At 35.5% G+C, this 20,768-nt stretch overlaps 2 protein-coding genes across 2 annotated transcripts; both read left to right on the top strand.

Annotated features, from left to right (window-relative positions):
- Positions 1–1,371: 1,371 nt before the first annotated feature.
- LOC115922228 (acidic phospholipase A2 BpirPLA2-I-like) lies at positions 1,372–7,560 on the top strand. The gene is made up of 4 exons (XM_030980666.1): positions 1,372–1,657; positions 5,308–5,458; positions 6,274–6,395; positions 7,132–7,560. Exons 1-4 carry the CDS (start codon positions 1,606–1,608, stop codon positions 7,383–7,385), a joined length of 579 nt encoding a protein of 192 aa, XP_030836526.1. The 5' UTR covers positions 1,372–1,605; the 3' UTR covers positions 7,386–7,560.
- A 2,258-nt stretch (positions 7,561–9,818) lies between these two features.
- On the top strand, positions 9,819–17,524 carry LOC105442270 (lymphocyte expansion molecule-like). Its single transcript, XM_030980657.1, has 10 exons — positions 9,819–10,025; positions 10,716–10,803; positions 11,163–11,333; positions 11,938–12,060; positions 12,952–13,089; positions 13,378–13,521; positions 14,532–14,699; positions 15,782–15,910; positions 16,391–16,515; positions 17,423–17,524. The coding sequence occupies exons 1-10, from the start codon at positions 9,970–9,972 to the stop codon at positions 17,520–17,522; spliced, it is 1,242 nt and encodes a 413-aa protein (XP_030836517.1). The 5' UTR covers positions 9,819–9,969; the 3' UTR covers positions 17,523–17,524.
- The last annotated feature ends 3,244 nt before the right edge of the window (positions 17,525–20,768 follow it).

The following is a 20,768-nucleotide window of genomic DNA, read 5'->3' as shown; positions in this document are numbered from 1 at the left end:
AATGCGGTTCTAGGACAATTACCCCCTGGACATATTCAGCCCCCCCCGGGCAATTACCAGCGGGACAATTAAACCCCCGAAAATTATCGCCCGTGGACAATTTCCCACGAGGACGATCCCCCCCCCCCGAAAAAAAAATGTTTTAATTAAAACTAATTTATTTTCAGAGTATAGACTACTTCCCTTTTAATTAACATGTCAATAGGGGGTAATTTTTCTGGGAAGGGGGAATTCTCCCCGGGGGTGGTTGCCCTTGCTTGTCCTGGGTTGGGGGGGGGGGGGGTAGTGTCCAAGTGGATCATTTTCAGTGGTCACGGTAATTGTGCACGGGGGGGGGGGGGGGTAATTTTCCTAGGGGGTAGTTAGTTAGGAGGTGTTAGTCCAGGGGGTAAAAGCCCTGAATTAACGACCTGTTGCCTAATTAATTTCATTTTATACACTTTTTTACTGCACGTTTCTCTCCCAAATCACCCGCTATGCAAAGTACGTGTAGCCCCTATACAGTGTAGCCTGTACTCTGTAGGCTGTAGGATGGAATTGGGATTGTTACTGATCTAATAGCGAGATGATAATGTATGTAGAGAGCTACCTGCGGGGCTGGTATCCTCTTTTATCGAAAATTTAAAAATATTGCACAATTACTTTCCAAGTTCACAATAGATATAATAGCCTATAGTCACAAACTACATTGCGTTACTATCACAACAAGGTAAGAGCACATTTTTTATTTAGGTCCTGAAATTTTGAGAATTTGGTCGACCGATATTTCGTTCGGGGGGGGGGGGGGGTAAGGTCACCTTTTTTGGTCACCCTTTAGCCCCAATTTTTTTTAAAAATCATCTTTGTTTTAAAATATTAAAAACAAATTTGTGGGCGGGGGGGGGGGGGGAAGTTCCTCCAAAACACACATATAACAAAATTGAGGGGGGGGGGGGGTTCGTCGGTTCGACCCCCCGCCCCCCCCCCCCCCCCCCCTGCGTACGCGCCTGGTGGCGATTATTATAAAATCAAAATTAATGGAGATGCTGAAGACGTACACGCAGAGACTATAAAGTAAATTGATCCTGGTATCGAGGGTCTGAGAATGAGACTCTCATGATTTTGTACGTATACAGCACTGATCCAAAGCACTTAGGGCCGCTGGGCCTTCTGAGTATTGGTTTCCTGTCACGAACACTAATTCATAATTAAACTGCTTTTGTACCAATTATAGGCTCTACAAAACAGTTGAACAAAGAAGAGCTAACAAGGGCTAATTGATAGTATCAACATAGTGCTTTTCAGAAGTGCGATTGCATGTTTAGGCATGGTATAAAATTAATCGAATTCAAAACCTTTTGTTTGATTTCGATAAGTATTAAAGGAAGAGTTTGGACGTTAGGCTAGACGAATAGAATACACTCATCCCCTCCCCAAGGAGGCTGAGTGATTCATAAATTGGAAAATCGGAAACGGTTGTACACATAACCCGGGACACATAAAGCCAAGCGTACCCAAACACTCTTCCACACTACTACTCTCGATCTCTGGCGCAACCCTGCTCGAGCTTTCACATCCTCCATCTCAATTTCTATACTTGGATCGACTCAGCATTATCAAGAAACAATGGTCTCGTTATCACTTGCAACTTTAATCATCTTTGCTTTCCTGTATCAGGGTAAGTTATATTATGTTGTGTTTGCGTTGAAGATTTTGATATGACCGTCGCGTTGAACGTAACAAAGAGTAGAGAAACGTTGAGCGCCCTATAGAAAACCATTTAAACATTATTCTCCATTTTAAACCATTATTATTTCACTGTTATGCCATTTTGTAAATCCTGCTTGTCAATTAATTGACTAATTTGAACTCAAACTATTCTAAGTCAGTGACGTCTCAATTTAGAGCATTCACAGCGCTTTCGGATTGTCCGTAATATTTTTATGTCATATTCCAAATATTTTTTTGTAGAGGTCTTTACGAAAGAGACGAAATGTCAGTTGGACCACAGGCCTAGTATTATTACATGTATTATGATAATAATAATAATAATAATAATCATTATTATTTATATTTTGCATCTCCTGTAAAGAGGCAGGATAAATAATAATTGAGTTCAATTATTATTTTAGGCTATGATTGTGTGCTTTACTGATATTTGCAATGTTTCCGAAACTTCGACTTGATGACGATCGTCTTAAAGATTTTATGGAGGCATGTCACCCCTAAATTGCCGCACTTTTAGTGTAATATACTATAGATCGGTTATATATATCATATTGACAATTTACATGTTTATGTACGATTCATCATGATTATCCGTGGTGTATCCACATTACCATAGTAAATCATGCCTCCAAACTTACCTGTTTTGCCAAATGGTAAACTCACTTCATCGATTGGAGGATAGTGCGCCTTTTATGAGTTTAAACAGAAATTGGCGCCATAATACTGTGAATCATCATCATAATCTTATATCATATAAAATTATTACTCGTTTGTATAGTAACTATACCGATCACAAGTTGTCTCCTGCCGGTCCTCTTTCATGAATATTCATTTTTAGCGTTTGCCTTCGAAAGAGAAGACCCCATCCTCCCCCCCCCCACTTCCCGACACTTTGTTCTTGTCTTGTTAGGGCGTAATCTTGTCATAAACTTATTTTGATGTTTACTATCAAATTCGCTGACGGTATATAAATATTACGTGTATATACATTTATATATATGCGTATTTATATATAAAATTTGTCAATGTGAATATAATTAGCATGATTTTATAAGTTATGAGAATAATATTCTTTATCCTCCAAATTATATTTTGGTAATCCTCCAAAATATATTTTGGTAATGTCTACAATACCTCATGGAAATGTTCGCTTTTTCTATACGAACCTACTGAACCTACATGGATGGACATAATTACTCTGGAAAGAACTTAATTACGGTAGAGAATAAAGTGGGTCCTAGAAGTCATTATGCTTGAACAGCTAGTCCGCGCTTACAAAAGTGAATTCCACACTCAAACGAGTTATTTAACTTACTGGTTTACATGGAGTGTATACATTCCACTATGATTCAGCTATTACTGGTTTCCAGAGGAAGGCAACCCTAATATTATAACATCCTAAACATTAAGTGAATAATATGCAGAACTAATTGCTTTCAAGCTAGAGTATGCACTCTTTCCTTATTTCCTTGTTAAATTATTCGATATTTATGTCGGATATGATGATGATAAACATTTAATTTTAGTCACGAACATGCAATAACCAAAACAAAAATCGAAGTACATTGTAATTTATAAGTCTGCAGCCATTTGCATTTTTTTTTTTTTTACAAAGGATGCATTATAGTTGTTCAATTTTCACCCTTTATGATGCATAACATTGTCATTGAATGTAGTTATTTGTCACGAGACCCTCTAATTCGACCTTCTTTTAGCCGTGAATGCATGTACAAATCTTGGGAAACTACTTTTTTTCTTTGCCTAGAAACTGATGTGATCCCCAACTCAAGAATGTCCCAGGTTCGACCTCTGACCTTGTCCTGCATCCTAGATAACGCGATCTCACAGTAGTACCCCTGTTGTGTGTTAGGTCCATATCTTTATACCGAGAAAAGAGAGGCAGGTGGAAAATCATCAGCTTTCAACGCTTTCAACCTTTCCAACAAAGAATTAAAGAATTTCCGTTTTCTGACGAACACGGCTGGCGAAATGCCAACCTCAATTTACATCATCAGTACATTGACTTAATACAAAGTACATGACACAGTCCATCTCGTTCAAGGGCATCGTGTGATTCCATTACAGATGTGTTTTCTTTTTCTTTCTGATGCGTAGGCGGGCCCTGTAGGGCGCATGTGAACTTGAATATTGGAAATATTGAGGAATATAAAGAACGATATATAATATTATTGCTTATAAATTATGAATTGCTTCATTATACGGAGAGAGGCTTTAAACTAACGTCCTAACGTAATGAACTGATCGCAACTAATATGCAACCACTCATCCTTTCCTTCCTAACGAATTCTTTAAAATAACAAGCCGAATAACAATACAGAAAATAACTACTAACAATTTACTGGCATTGTTAATTGCACAACACAACGTCACGATCGTCGATCCAACAGTAAAAGAATTAAGAGAGGACCAGTAACTACGCCCTCTCACATTGCCTGGCGGAAATCATCGAATGACGATGGAAACGCCATTAATCGCAACAACAACAACAACAACAACAACATTATTTCAAATTGACAAACTTTTGATTGTATTATTACATCCTCCTCGGAACTCGTCATTGTACAACTCATCTTTATCCATTCCCCAAAATAATGACCCCGCAGGACGTCCTCTGTCAGAAGAAGAGAAATACAGATAAGAAGATAAATCCTTCTCAACTGAGAAAAGGCACGTACGGGTCACAAATACGCCCAATAACCACCATAACAAATACAAAAACGAATATAGGGTCACAAATACAAGAAAAAAATACATACAATATATAAAAGGAAACAAAATGAACGAAAAATGAGAACAAGAATTGTAAAGATTTACTAGTATATGCCTATACCCTGGTGTCATGAAAGTTTGATTAAGAATAGGGAAAATACTTGGTTTTAAGTTACATTTAGCTGTTTATCTTCAAGAAAGTGATTTTATTCCAAATAACAAACTTAACCAGTAAGAATATCATAAGGCTAAAATTTAGATTACTTTGTACTTGAAGTCAGTGGGATAGTGGAAATTGTATTTTGTAAAGCACTTGTACATCTAGTACATCTAAATTCTCCGATATTAATACTTAGCTCGAATTATCTTGGCTGTAGCTAGCCTACTAATTGCGATGTTCATAACAATTCAGAGTTCCGACCATGTAAAATAAATAAAGAGTGGCCTGCATTATGATCTAACCATTCAACTAATTGATAAATGATGAATATAGATCTATAAATATTTTGCTTAATTGCTGAATTGTTTTGTCATATAATTAATATCGATTGATTGATTGATTGGTCTTACTGGTCGAGTATAATTAGTAATACATGCTATGAAATATTATAGAGAGAGAGAGAGAGAGAGAGAGAGAGAGATACACATACACATAAGGAAAAATACCTTCACAGGATATTGCATATGCATGAATTAAAGCAAAATATATTGTGGTCCTAATTTTCTGTAATATAGTCGTTAGTCTCCTTGATGAATAGATTAAACGTGCCTGTTCAACTGAAGGGGTGATGGGCTATAGCGTATTAATTCCGTCTCGTTTGTTATCAAAATGTTTTACTTTGTTGTTGTTGTTGTTATCTCTACCTTTAGTCGATGCCGCCCCTACCAAAGAAAAACGCTCCCTATGGGAGCTCGACACAGTAATTAGCTGCTACACTGGTAGGAGTGGATTTGACTTCAATGGCTATGGGTGCTGGTGTGGACTCGGGGGCAGCGGAAAGCCAGTAGATGACGTAGACAGGTGGGTCTTACAGTTCACTTTACCTTCTTTCTTTCTCTCTCTCTTTCTCTCAGTCTCTCTCTCTCTCTCTCTCTCTCTTAATTTTAGATTACGTATCGATTTAGTATTTATTCAGAGGACTGAGAGGGGATACGAACGAAATTCCCAAACCCACGATATACACTAAACTTCTTCCACTTGAAGTGTACACTCGCTATATACCATCATGACAACATAATCAAGATGTATCGCATTTGCATCCAAGCAAAAGGTGAACTCTCTTTATTCATTCTAAAGAGGCTTATCATAAAACATAGTACACTCTGATATCAATAGCATTACCCAAAGATGTTTGTATTGGATACGATATGATATAATATCAGATAACATAATACAATATGATATACATGTAATACAATATCATTTCATATCATATTGTATCATATCATTATATCATATCATATTTTAAGGTTTACCTTAAGATTTTTTTTCGAGGCCGACATCCTTGTCAAGTTTTGCTTATGATTGCGGTCTCCTGCACTTTTCCAACAGAATAGTTCGGATAATACTTTAAATTTATGATAATATGTTATGGAAATATTAAGTTTCGTTATTATATGTATATATATTATGTTTAAAAAAACACATTTTGACATGAAGAAATTATTGTTTGTTTATGTTGTATTATACCTTACATTTATATGTTCTTTGTTATTCAGTTGTATTTTATTTGGAAAAAATGCAGAAATAAAAATCAAATCAAAATATTATACAAAAAGATTCGAACTGCTGTATGGATGTGAGGTGATTTGATTATGTCTATTATAATTATATAGGTGTTGTATGGAGCATGATAATTGCTACCAGACTGTAGAAGATGATCATTGTGGACTATACTTCTCTTCGTATCAGTATACGAAACAAGGCTGTGCATCAGGAAATGGCAACATTGTCTGTGGTACGTAAAATCCTCTTCCATCCAGTTTATCTTAGTTATAATCTGTTTCCTCTCATTCAAACTTTTCTCTTTACCCATCTCTACTTGCTCCTCTACTTTACCCGTCTGTTCCTTCTCTCCATTCCTCCCTTAAAGATAAACTTGAGTTCTGGTAAAAATTAAAGAAAATGAATTCTCACAGAATCAAACGAAACTTACACTGAATATTCAAGATTACATGTGCCAAACAATTTTGGAAGAAAATGTATACTGGCGGAGTAATGAGCATAGAAAGATAAGGATATCAAGGTATAGCCCCGACACCATTTGTGTAGTCCATCTGGGCAAAAACGAAGCAGCAAACTGGCTCTAAAATTCATCACCTGTTAACAAAAATAAATTGTGATAATATTGTCAAAACTCGCTTCGCATCTCTCTCGCTCGGAAAAAAAGGGAATAAAATCTCATTTTAGAGACGCGTCAGTACGTTTGATGATATTCCGCTATTTTGTATCGACGACCCTAACAATGAAAGGTAGTGGGGAGGGGGGGGGGGGGGCGTGGGACTTACAATTAACAGCGATTTAAGATTATCGGCAAGGCATTTAATAGATGCCGTAAAGTCATTCATAATGTTCTCTTGCATATCTTTATAATGAGGTGGAGATAGGTTTAGTTGCGAGAATTATAACTACATTAATAGCAAACTATAGCATTTAACTGAAATATTACAATTTATGTTTTGTTTGATGGCCAGCTGGATCATTGAGTGACCCATCTACAGAGTGTGGCTTCAGACTGTGTGAATGCGATCGCCTTCTGGCTTCATGTCTTCGTCGTAACCGAGACTCCTATAATACTGTCTTTGCTAACTTTGAGAAGAGGTTTTGCGATGCCCGCCTCGCCCAGGCTGTCGTCAGCTACCACGTCGATACGTCTTCGAATTCATCGACCACGGTGGTAGGCGGCGACGAGAGAGGCGCTTATCAACAGGTAGCACAGAGACCTTAAATTATCATGCTAATTAGTGGTCTGTGTAGAGAGAAATCTTGGTCTCAAAAAATGCTTATTTGGAGCTCTAGTTGAATAAAGACAACAACCTATCCATCTCAATTGAAAAAGAGCTTTTTGCATAAAACAATGTTACGTTTAAATAAGTCCAAAATTAAAACAAAACAAAGTCGAACATACTTAACATATTTTTGCGTAAAATTCGATTGCATTGCACAAAGAGTTACAACTTTCATGCATGAGATGCAATGAAAGTTTCATTATTGATGATAATAAAAGTGATAAATAAAACAGATTGTTTGCTTTTCTTTTTAAACCGCCTCCCACCTATGCCAATGTTCAGGCCGCTTTATTTAACATGAAGCATACACAATGCTTTCTTAGCAGTCAGGTATAACGGTCATCACTCATCAAAGACTAATCCAATCTCTATTTCATGCTTTTCATATAGGGCTCCAACATTATGGCCCGAATTCACAAAGGAGGTTGTCGAATTCGGGCCTATGCGTATATAATGATGTACATGTATTTGAATTAGCGTAGACAACTAACGGGGGGGGGGGGGGGGGGGGGGTGGGGGGCAGGGGCTAATAAAGTCCATCAATATGTTCAGAGATTTCACTTTTCATTTTGCTTGTATATAATGTAAATAGATTTAGCGTATATATAGCAAACCAAAGGGGGCATGCAGGAGGTAACACAGATTATATTCAGAGATTTTGTCATCCCCGACTCAAGAAGAAAAAGCTGGCTATATATTCACTAATGCAGTTAGTAACAAATTGGAATAATATCATGTGCATACACAAATACAAGAGTTCAACGACATGGAATATAAGAATATTATCCTAAACACCAACATACGGCTGTCGTTTTAAAACAATTATTATGCAATCTGATAGTACATATCGAGGTAGGCCTACTATTAATATTCAATCCCAGGGTGAAAATATGATGCTTTATGTGGAGAGAAAAAAAGAACGACAACTGCCAGCATTTCGGACACTTGCCATCTTTAATATTCTGTAACTCATGTGAAAGTAGTTTTATTCCACTGTTAGTCAATAGCTCATAATAAGCAGTAATTACGATATGGACAGGTGACTGCAAATATTATAATGAATGTTACATCTGGTGCATAGTCTGTCTCTTGGCAACACAAATCTACTTTGATTTATCAAGGTTTGTAGCTCTTCAATGGAAATAGATTTTTTAGATTTCGATTTTTTTTATTAAAGACATGAAATTTGGGAATCAGTGAAAATCTTTTCAAATAAATACACGCCCCGTGATGAAAACAAACTGTTTGTCGGCTGATTTCAAATACGTGTTGTGTCCAAAGTAACCTGTGGAGAATTGTCTGTATAGAAGTAATCGAATTTGAAGAGAGAGAAAGAGAGGGCAAGAGAGAGGTTGTGTGCGAGTGTGTGTTGTTTGTGTAGATTGGCGATCGAGGAGAAATGGACTTTAGATGAATGTCTAAGAGAGAAAGATGGAAGGAGAGAAAAGAGAGAGAGAGAGAGAGAGAGAGAGAGAGAGAGAGAGAGAGAGAGAGAAAGAGAGAAAGAGAGTGAGAGAAAGAGAGAATAAACAAAAGAGAGGGATCGAGACAAAATTTATAAAAAAATAGAAAGAGAGTCTGAGGAAACTATACTACTCTTCTGGCAGCTGTTTAATGTAGCAATATGCTATACGCATGCGCCATTGTGCTTTCTATTGTTACGCACCCATACGTCATAATGTTATCCACGCACCAATGTTGCCGGTCTTCTTTCTTTATAAATCGAAATGTTTTTTATAGCCTCGGGTATACTTGGCAAACTTTATAAACATTAAAACAAAATTAAAAAACACCCCCTATTATTATGATTCTGATACTTGAATTCAGTTTAGAACCAGCTATTCTTTCATGTTGTATTTCTCACTTCCAATAAACACAGGGATATGTCTAAATGATTTTGTTATTATTTGTTGTATTATTAGTATTAATTCGGCAAAGACAAAGAAAATCAGTGAAAACATGACAAGAGAGCATTTTGAAGAGAGTCACATGGATGCCGCGAAAAGAAAAAGATTAACCCGAAATCTTCTTCTCCAATCCATGGATCAGCAATAATCATTGACTAAAGATAAAACAAAAACAAAAACATAGTAAAACTTAAAAAAAACTTAAAACCCCTCACCCCCCCCCCCCCCCCCCCCCCACCAAAAAAAAAGAGGGGGAAATGACGCTTTGTGCTGCGACGTAGACTAGCACAGTGGGCGGATCTCGCCAAAGTGCGCATCCATTCATATGCAAATGAGCACTATGGCAACCGTAGCAAGCTTGACCCCAAGTTTGTAAACATGTGGATCATCGCTACCAAATCCACCTGTTCGCGTACAATGCTCAGTCCCCGCGATCGGTATATATACATGTACAGTGTATATATATTTGAAATAATACTTCAGAACTAAAATGTGACGTTTTATATGAAAGCATATTGAAAGATTTAATCGTGTGCAGTATCATCACAAAGGCTCGACATTTGGTGTGGTTTTGTCTTTTTTTAACTGAGTAACAGATACAATTTCGGTGAGGATTATGTCTGCTTCCGTGAAGTCCTTCCAAGGCGCGCCTTTCGGCACGCAGAAAGCCAGGTAAGACTAACTAGTATTTAATATATAGATCTATTATGATTTAATATCCTCCGGGCTTCATGCATCCAGGTAGACGTGTACATTTTAAGATGAAAAGGAAAACTTTAGGTCTATAATGTTCATTTACTGGGTGATCATTTCATGAGAGAAACACCCCGAGCAATTTACGCCTTTTGAGTTTTGTCAAAGTTTATTTTGGTCTATGTACATGATATATTTCAATATTTTGTCTGGAACACAAAGATAAAACTAATTACCGATATGAAAAGGGATGCTCTGCATATTACTCTCATTCAGCAAATATCATTTTTTAAAATTTATTAATTATAATTTTTTTATTATTCTATAAAGAACTGGATTTCCATTTTTGGTCTCACAACTGTCCAATATCAAATCTACGGATGCTTATTGTGAAGAACGGATTTTATTAAATTATGCTTCACAAGGGTTTCTGTCCTACAATTTACACTGATCTTCATTTTTTTCATGGTACTAGGGCTTTAAAGGATGGGGTCATTTATTAATGAGACCTGAAGCCATCTTAATACACACCCCTTATTCTTAATGAAAGGCAGCCATACAAGCGTGTTATTAATTTGATTGATTCCAATAGAGATAACAACCTTATGAAAGGAATATAATAAAGGAATTATGACTTCATGTTTGATTTTTTTAATATTTTTGTTATAGGTTTGATGTATCTGGCGTACATCCACAGAGTAAAATGCCTGGTACCTACACACAGGTGTGGTATGATAAGAAGTCTATGCACAATCTGGTAAGTTTGATTCATTAACTCATTCCTCTACAATAAATAATTTAAATGACATAAACAGTCGTGTTTGTCAACTCAAGGTTTGATCATATCAATAATACCAATAATACATTTTCTTCTATTAGCTTTGAAAGTGGCAAGATAAATCAGTTTCAAATTTTCTCCTATGAATATATTCATTCATGCAATTTCCTCATTTGAGTCGATAAGTTGATTATATTTAATCAATGAACAAATTTGATAACTGTTTTAACCATTTTTAATAGTAGCACATCAGTTTAAGAAAGATGTTTCCTTCCATTATGCAGTTTTACTTCAGTTTGCCTTGACCAAACTTAAACTTGTTTTTCCTATGATTTCAGAAAAGGAAGTTAGGTCCCGGAGTGTATGCAGTAGAAGTAGGAAGTTTTAATGCCAACGAGGTAGCAAGGAAAGCATCAGGTCCAGGATGGTCTAGAGCATATGAGACTGCTCGTATGGCAGCATTACCTCATCTACTTCACAAAGAGCAGTGGGAAAAGAAACGTAGCATTGTAAGTCATATGATTGATTGCTCTTTCTCTCTCTCTCTCTCTCTCTCTGTCTCTCTCTCTCTCTGTATCTCTCTCTCTCTCTATATATATCCCTTCCTTCCTCCTTCTCTCTCCAGCCCTCCCACTGTCTCCCTCCCCCTCTCTCCCTCCCCTCTCTCTCTCCCCCCTCTCTCCCTCCCCCTCTCTCTCTCCCTACCTTCCTCCCTCTTACAAACCATAAGACACACATCATGTATGGTTTAATCACACATGCTTTTCAGCAGGAGATCTTTCACAATACTGCAGTGAGATTGTATAGCAACTCAATAAAACTTATGCATACATTAGAGCTGAGCTAAAATACGATCTGATTCAGCAGAACCGGTAATAACAATTATGTACGTTCAACTTCTCTCCCAGAATGTGATAGGAGGCCAGAATACTTAGGAATGGTTTATCCAAACTTCTTGGCAGTTGATTAGAAATGGATAGAAATTAATTTACCTGTTTAAAGCCACAAGATCATTAACCCATATACTGAAAAGCAGAGTTAATCATATTGTGTCCCAACAGACATTGTATTATAGTACGTGTACTAATCAAGTTTAATTAATCATATTTACAGACAAGGAATCTAGGCCCTGGATCTTACGACATCAAGGACTTCCTTCATACTATGTCTGATAAACCAGGTAGTACAAGAGGTATATGTCAGACTAAAGCAAGGAGATTTAAACAAAAAATAACGGTAAGAATCGAAACCTAGGTCCAGTTGCATAAAACTTACCACTGATGGTGCATTTGCCATCAATATTATCACCATGGCAACATCATTCAATAGCCAATGATATCAAGGTTTCTTTGGAAGTTACAATTAATGGCCCAGTTACCATTAATGATAATGATAAGTTTTATGCAGCGGAGCACAACTTGGTATAAAGCCAGAAATGTAATATGTGAAGAGATGTAAATATGTTTTATGTGAAAGCGCAGAACAAGACTTGCCAAGACTGAACAAGCTATCTACTTAGAAAAAGTTTGGTTTCATGTAGCGTCATGATTTTTGTAGTTCTCTTTTACCTAGATGGGGAACCGGGAAATACAGGTTATTACTGTAGAATGCTGTTTTTTTCTCTCGAAATTTCATGTATATTTTACCTGTTTTGGGGGGTTGTCTTCATCATATTCCTAACACTGGATAAGGTATTTCATAATAACCTAAGATGTTCAAGCAATATTCTTGATCTTTCATACACGTAGGTGATTCTATATCGAAGTACAAATAACATGACTTGGCAAATTGAAATTGTATTTCATTTTGCTACATTTGTTTGTTGAAATACTATATGTTTTTAATCACTTTAAGATTTGAATATATTTTTGATTTTCACCATTTAGGCATGATAATAATAATGAACCATCACATACATCAGGGGGGCATTTCACAAAACTTTTCATCAGTGACAAATGACAATTTGTGTTATAAGCTGCTGAAATCCTTGTTTCTGATTGGTTATCAGCAGATTTGTCACTGATTTTTGTTATTTGTCATTGAAATAAGACTTTGTGAAATGCCCCCCGTATGACATTTGTCTGCATGTACTATAATGACTATGTATTATATTTGGTCTAATTGTAGACGGAAGTACCTGGGCCTGGCACATATGGAGAAGGTGGCATACCTCATGCAGCTATCGAGGCCAAGTCTAAAATTTCAGCTAGTACTGTAGGTCTTCTAGATGCTGGTTCTTCTACTCCGAGAAATCTACCTACAGTGGTATGTATATATCTGTCATTTACCTACAATAATAAGATGTTATATTAAAATTCACTACCGTATTAGTCAAGTCCAAAATATTTAAATTTCAACTTCCCTAATATGAAAATAAGGTACAATATATTAGCGAGTATCTTATTGGCTGATAAGGTGTCACACGACACTCAACAATTCATGAATGTATATGTGGTACAAACAACCTTTATTGCATACATGTACATGTATGCACTTGAAAAGCCTGACATGATTTTGTTTTTCTTAACTGATTTTTTTTTCCCTACTTGACAGGGCTGTGAGCTTGGACCGGGTACATATAGCAACAAGAGCTTTACTGAGGAGCTGACCAGTAAGGTAACAAGCAACAGAGGGCCGTATGATCTCTTTACCGGAGAGAGAAATGCACCTATCAAAACGGGACATCTTGCCAAAGCTGTAAGTACCTTTATCTGCATCATTATAAAGAAACGTATTCATAGAAAATAAATGAAAAATTGATGAAACTTATCAATTACTGCTCAAAAAAGCACTCTAAATTATTTCTTCTAATCTTACTATATAACGTTTCGATTGGTAAATTTGTCTGAGAGAACAAGCAAAGAAAAATAGTAGAATACTTCAAAAATCAAACTACTGAACCTTTCACAAAACTGGAGGGAAAAGAATGAGCACAGCTTGATTGATGTTTGTGTCTGTATTTTATGTGTACAAAGTACAAATACATTTCGACATGTTAATGCTCTTTTTATAAAAAATCACAGGATGTTGTTGATGAAAGTAGCAATTGAGTGCCAGAGAAAGAGAGATGAAAGAGTAATGTGCAGACAGACATATCTTGTTTTTCTGCAAATATGACAAGAACATGACTAAACATTATGTTGGCAAAAACCTAGGTAGTGTGAAATAGAGAAGGGAGCAATTAAAGAGAACAGGGATGCCAGTTAGAATTGATCAGAGGGCCTAAAAATCACCTAGAATGAGCTATTTTGTACACAAAAAAGCCTAAACTATGATCTGAAAATAACTTGCCAGGGCCTGAAAACTGGCATCCCTGAGAGAATCATCAAATATTGAGATATTGATTTTTGAATGAATCTGAAGAGAGTATAATTGTCGGCTGCAAGAAGGCAATTACTCCCATGGACAATACATGGCTCTTACAGTGTACAACCTACTTGTTAGCAGCTGATGATATATAGTAATAACAATTCTCATTGAATCTGACATGAAACATACGGTGAGAGATTGACTGATTTATAATCGTTGTTGTTATTGTTATAATTCTCATTGAATCTGACTTGGAACATACGGTGAGATATTGACTGATTTATAATCGTTGTTGTTATTGTTACATGTATATGAATTCTGATTGAATCTGACATGGAACATACGATGAGAGATTGATTGATTTATAATCGTTGTTGTTATTATGATTTTTATTTTAGGGTCACCATCTTCTTGGGCCTGGTCAGTACCAGCTGAACTCTTTCTCTGATAAATGGCAAGATGAACATAACTCATGGAAGGGCAAACTAAGCAAGATATCTCAATACCCGGAAAGACCGTCTGAACGCGTCTACTGCTCTACACTCAGCCAATGGCCTAGGAAAGGGGTGAGTTCAGACCGTCATTAAATCACATTTGATTCTATCCACATATATCTGTGAGGGAATAACTGAAGAAAAAAATATCATACTCCCATCATCAATTTGTAATACCTTTGATGTATGACTGTGGATACCATCAGATAACATACATGTATGTTCACCTTCATGTTTGTTGTAGTAAAATCATTGAGTATGAAGATGTGCAAGCAGAAATTTACAATTTAAAAAAATGATTACAAGTACAGTATCACCATCATAAAAATGGTTTAAAAAAATGATAAAAAGGGTAAAAGCACAAATTGACTGCAGTATAAAGTAGCAAGTCCCTACTATGATTTCAAGTCACATCATCTTGTTGACATAACTTGCTGAGTACTAGGACATAGGCTCAAATTGGAATATAGAAGTGAAATGTTGATAGCATCCTGTAGATTTCAATCGGAGGGTACACATTGCACATGTCAATAATGACTCTATTCCAAATTTGTTTTGATATCAAACATGTATTTCTTTTGTAGCTAATGTAATAGAATTTACATTTGAAGCCAACATTTTATCTACTTTGAACCATAAGGGTGTAGGTGATATCATCTGTTGGGTACGAGCCAGGAGGGTATTAACCTTGTCTCAAAACATTAGATCATTTAGGATTTAACGCCCTTCTGTCTCACAGACAATGTATGATGTCTGCTGAATAATAACTTAAAACCATTCAGGCTTTAAAACTAGGCCTACAAAAAAAAAGATGTTGTATTGCCCTTTGCGACCGACCCAAAAAAATTAAAATCTACGGTCGGCTTTTAAAAAAAGTTGTGTTTTTTTTACTGCTTTTTTAGAGAAATATAAAATATTAAAGCATTCAAAACTGAGAAATATCAGCCAAAAGAGGGAGAGAAAAAAAAAAGATTTCTGACTGACCGACCCATGTTTTGGAAGTGCAATACGAATCCAAGAATCCAATATTATTATTATTATAAATACAACATCTTTCTTTTTTTTAGGCACTTAAAGATGATGATGAATGAGTGCCCTGAGCAAATTATGTTATGTGAATGTTTATTAATACATTTATTTTATATTTTCTACAGGCTGATCCTGCCCCTGGTAACTACACACCTAGAGAACTCTCTAAACCTCAGGGTAAAAATCTACCACCATTCATATCATCAGCTGAACGATTTGATAAACGAGCGAGGAAGTTCTTCACAGGACAAACGGTAAGATAATTTCTTTATCATGATGCACATTTATTTTTGTTCTTATCTTAATCTAGCAGAGTTATTTCAAAGTATGTTGTTATACCTTGTCTTGTTACTTTTTTGCTAAATGTTCCATACATAGCTGTTGGTAGATTACAAAATAAATTTTAAGCTGTCATAACAAGAAAATATGGTTCAATATAAATCTCTATCAAACAAGAAAATTAAACCAACAACACCCACTACAAGGTAAAAATCAAACTTTCTAACGGACCTCTTGAAGTTTATTGATTCATTTAAATCATTCATACGGATAGTTTTCAAATGAATGTACATGTTTTATAATAGACCCTGTTGTTCTATTCAAGATCTATTCAAGTTTATTGATTATCATTTATAATGATTTTTTTCACATCCAATTATAGAACCATGTTGGTCCTATTCTAGATCTATTCAAGTTTATTGATCATCATTTATAATGATTGTTTTGTTTTGTAGAACCCTGTTGGTCCTGGACGTTACAATGTACAGCATTGGCATGAAGCCCAGCACCAGAACGGTCATGATAGTGTCTTCAACTCTAAGGTCAAGAGAGAAAGGACTAGTAGAGATAACATGATGCAGTAAGTTTGAAGTAGTCTATTTGTAATTGAAGGTATAGACCAGTTTTGGAAACCCCCCCCCCCCCCTCTCAAAAAATTAAACGGAAGCTCTTATTACCAATCAAGTGAAAGAATATGTTTTGACTAATACGTGATGATACAAATTTTGCCGGGAAACCGCTTAATAATTGATATATTTGGTGAATTATTATATCTATCCGGACTGGATAGATATAGGGAAGTCACATATACATCCTTCTGCGTACATTGCTTGTTACTTTACCAAGACTGGGACAAATTTCTTATCATTTTGATGATTCCAGAAACTTGTAGTACACACCAATATATGCTAGATGATCAACCTTTTCTGATCGATTCCACAACGTTTCTTTCACAATGCAATCGCATGATCAGAACTGGTCTTTACCTTTGAAACTGGCTTTACAAAACTTGCAGGACAATGCTGCACATTTAGTTTTTCCTATATATGCCTATGATGCAGAATAAAACAAGATCTGTAGCACGAGTCAAACCTTTGACTCAAAGTGCAGTATACCCTTATTTCACAAAAAAAAAAGATTCATCATTGATATTTTGTGTCAGCTTAATACCCTTCATGCAAAACGTTATGTACATTGTAAACATTATTGATAAAGATGGAATAACAAAATGAAGGTTTCACAATTTCCCCAAACATGTGGAGCAATGCGGGTAGCACTTTGTAACTGCTAGGAAAAAATGCTTTATCAAATACTTTTTGGATTGCGCAAGTGACAAATTCCTTGAAGCCTCCTCCTAAAAATCATATATGTAAAATCACTGTTCTATTTTTCTCTCTGCTGTGAAGTCATAAGATATAATGTATATTATGGTTTGGTATTTGAATTGTTTCTCAATTTTGTTTCTTTTTGTTTCTTTTTCTCCATAGGGAGAGAATACAAGGAGTGAACACAGTTGAGATGAAAAGTCAAAGTCAGAGTGCAGACTATGTCAGAGCAAGAAGAACCATCTATGCACAGCAAACGTAGAATCAAACATGTATGTAATTTTAAACTAGAGTAAAATGAAATAAAAGTGGTACAGGTAGACATTTGTTAGCTGGTGTATTATTTTTGTTTAATGTGATGTACAGGACAGATAACCCATGCAATGTTACTACACTGCTTCTTTTACAAGGATAGACACACTTCCATATACCACTATGCTTCGTGTATTTGATAAAAAGGATTTTGTTTGTCAATCCATCGTATTTATGTGGATGTAGGCGATTAAAGAATTACATGTACAGTACTTCCAGTCTACCTAATACCACAATTGTCTTCTGTATATAAATGTACCTGCCACATGGTGAAAAGAAAAAAATGGTAGAATCATTCTTCAAAATTCTATATTATGATTGTCATGGTATATTTGTGTGTGATTTTGCAAAGAATATAGTTTATAACAACTGTACCTTGCCATATTAATGCATCTACTAAAATCATGTATATTTCATGGTTGAATTTCCGACAGTGTTGATTACTGTAATGCTTTCATGATGAAACTTGCTTTCAAAAACAACTTCAAATTCTTGTTGGGGGGTGATATTGTAGATTCGGTGTCTGCTCCGACTACTATGTAGTTTGTTACGAGGCACTTTTGGAAAAGTGTTTTTGAATTTGGATGTATTTTGAAATTAATTTATTGCATTCCCAATTTCCAATTCTATAGATTCTAGCTCTACCTATGTGATATGTTGAGAATGATAAATTTTTGACTGATGATGATGGTATTGATTTTATTTCAAATATTTGCCTCATTTGCCAGAATAACTAAACCTTTGACCCGGTGTAGAAGCTAAAAATTAATTGATGCTTGATCAGAACTTGATCACATATTAACAGATGTATGCTTGACTAAAAGTACAGGGGTGGTTACAAAAACTGTTGTTTAGGTACACTGTATATTCATTGTCATAACAATTCTGAAATAGGATAATAATTCATTGGTAATTTTCTATGCATATGTTGTAGCTTGCAGTGTACATGCACAGTTCAGAAAGACAATTTGCACACTCGAGCACCATTTATAAATATTCCTTTCATGTGATTTCAATTTGTTGTGACAAGTAACGTAAAAGATGACATCGTTGATGAAGACCACCCAAGGTCTTGTTCGATTCAAAGGTTGAAAAAATAATGATAGATACAGTTTATACTTTTGATTGTGCCGCTAGACCCCATAGGGGGATTCTCAAGAGGATTAATAGTATTGTAGATTATGCCCTGGTTAGCAACATGACAAAACATTTATTTATAGGTAGACCCTGGTATCTTTATGCTGCTTAGAAGCAAATGTTCATTGCTGACTACATGCACATGCATTATGGTAACTATCGGATGCTAGAGATGTATAAAGAAGCCACCAGTACGCAACACAATAGTCTTTTATAGTTACAAAGATTTTTCTTTTTTTACTCATGTGTGGTCTGAAATAAGCATGCATTTCCTTTAGTTATGCCAGATACTACATGTTTATAAATGTTCTATCAATAAAATTGTATAATTCCAATTAAACCTTGTCTTTCATGTAATAAAATATAAATAAAGGCGATCTCTTACATTACATGTTGATATTTCATGTAGTGTATCAAAAATGCATGCTAGTACTAGATGTACATATGAAATAACTTTTGATAGTATATATGTTTGTAACTTAATTAAGAAATCATGAAATGTTCTGCATGCGCTGTATTAAATCTATGCACAATGTACATATGGGAATGTCATCTTTACACTGGCAATATGTTGAGATGGAAATGAATACACAAAGTTATACGATTATTTTGACAAATCTTTTATTTGCATTATTATTTACAAATATGTTCAGTTGCTGTACATACCCCTTGTGTGTAAATTGTCATTCCTACCATTTCAACATGTCTTGTAAAGAGATACCCAGACCAACCCCAGGTATGACTCCATTATAAAACAATTATTTTTATTCCTTACCCAGGCCTTAAATTTCAATATTTTTAGGGCAAGGCCACTTTCATGTATATTACAGCACAAATAGGAAGAATTGGAAAGTTAACAAAAAATCTCCAAGGCCAATGAGAGGGGCATTGAGGCAAATCAAAGGGGCATCCAAGGCCATGGCCTTGGTGGCCTTGGATTAATTTAAGCCCTGCTTACCTGATGGCTAGCATGTATTGAAGGCTCAAGCAATTATTTCATTTCTTCATTAAAGAAAAAATGTTTTGAAAATATGAGCAGCATTATAACAATGCTACAATTCAAATTTAGTCTTGTTTGTACACAAGGTATCATATTATCAACCAAGCTTTAACCATGAATTGGCAATCAATCACTCCGAGAATGATTTTATCATCATCAATTTCAATTTTTCTCCAAACTACTCAAAATATATTATGATTAGCATGTTCTTATAGGTCCTCTAGAAAGAAAAGACCCTCCCAAGTCATACATTTTGACAAAGAATTACATTCTAATTAGTCTGTGTGTTGGAACAAATAGTAATAATAATAATAGTCGCATTTAATGTTTTGCCAAAGGACTTGTATGTTAGTGATGTGACAAGGGGTCAAACCATATGACATGTGATCCACAGTCTGCTAACTTCTCCACTAGATCACAACACTTCATCATTCAAATATTTTGAATAAAATAACTATGGAATATGAATGAATATCAAGACTCGTGTGGAGTTGTATGCAAGTTGATATTACGTAGCTGAAAGCCCTTCAGACATAGTTTGTAAAATCACAAAATAAATGAAGTCAAGTCCACTTCAGCATTTTTCCTTCTGTACAAGTCAAAAATTGCATCAGTCCATCTTTCTTAATTTGGTCGTAACAGACTTTACTCACCCACATTTGACTACATCTCAACAGAACATTATTCAGACAGAAATACTTGAATTGTTCTTCAAGTTTGTTTTTTTTCCTTACAGAGCATAACACATATTAGAGTTCAAGAACCCTCGGTAAAATGGATGGTGCACTGTACTACTTGATCATGCCATATAAAAGTACCATCTTTACAGTGATCCCATTTGTATTTTAAGGTCATTATCATGAAGGATAAAACATTTTCTAAACTAACCTTTCATAGAGGAAACATTCTAACACCATTTTTGGCATGGCTAATGTAGAGTGCACATACTGGTATCCCCTACTCTGTATACACTAATGTCCTTTGGCAAGACATTAATCTACACTTGCCACTCTCCACCCAGGTGTTAAATGGGTACCGGTAGGAAGGAATTCCTTAAAT

Source organism: Strongylocentrotus purpuratus, unplaced genomic scaffold, assembly GCF_000002235.5.
Source record: "Strongylocentrotus purpuratus isolate Spur 01 unplaced genomic scaffold, Spur_5.0 spur5_contig_820, whole genome shotgun sequence".
Lineage (NCBI taxonomy): Eukaryota > Metazoa > Echinodermata > Echinoidea > Camarodonta > Strongylocentrotidae > Strongylocentrotus > Strongylocentrotus purpuratus.
The sequence above is the reverse complement of the archived record's forward strand: the minus strand, read 5'-3'. Positions and strand labels throughout refer to the sequence as shown.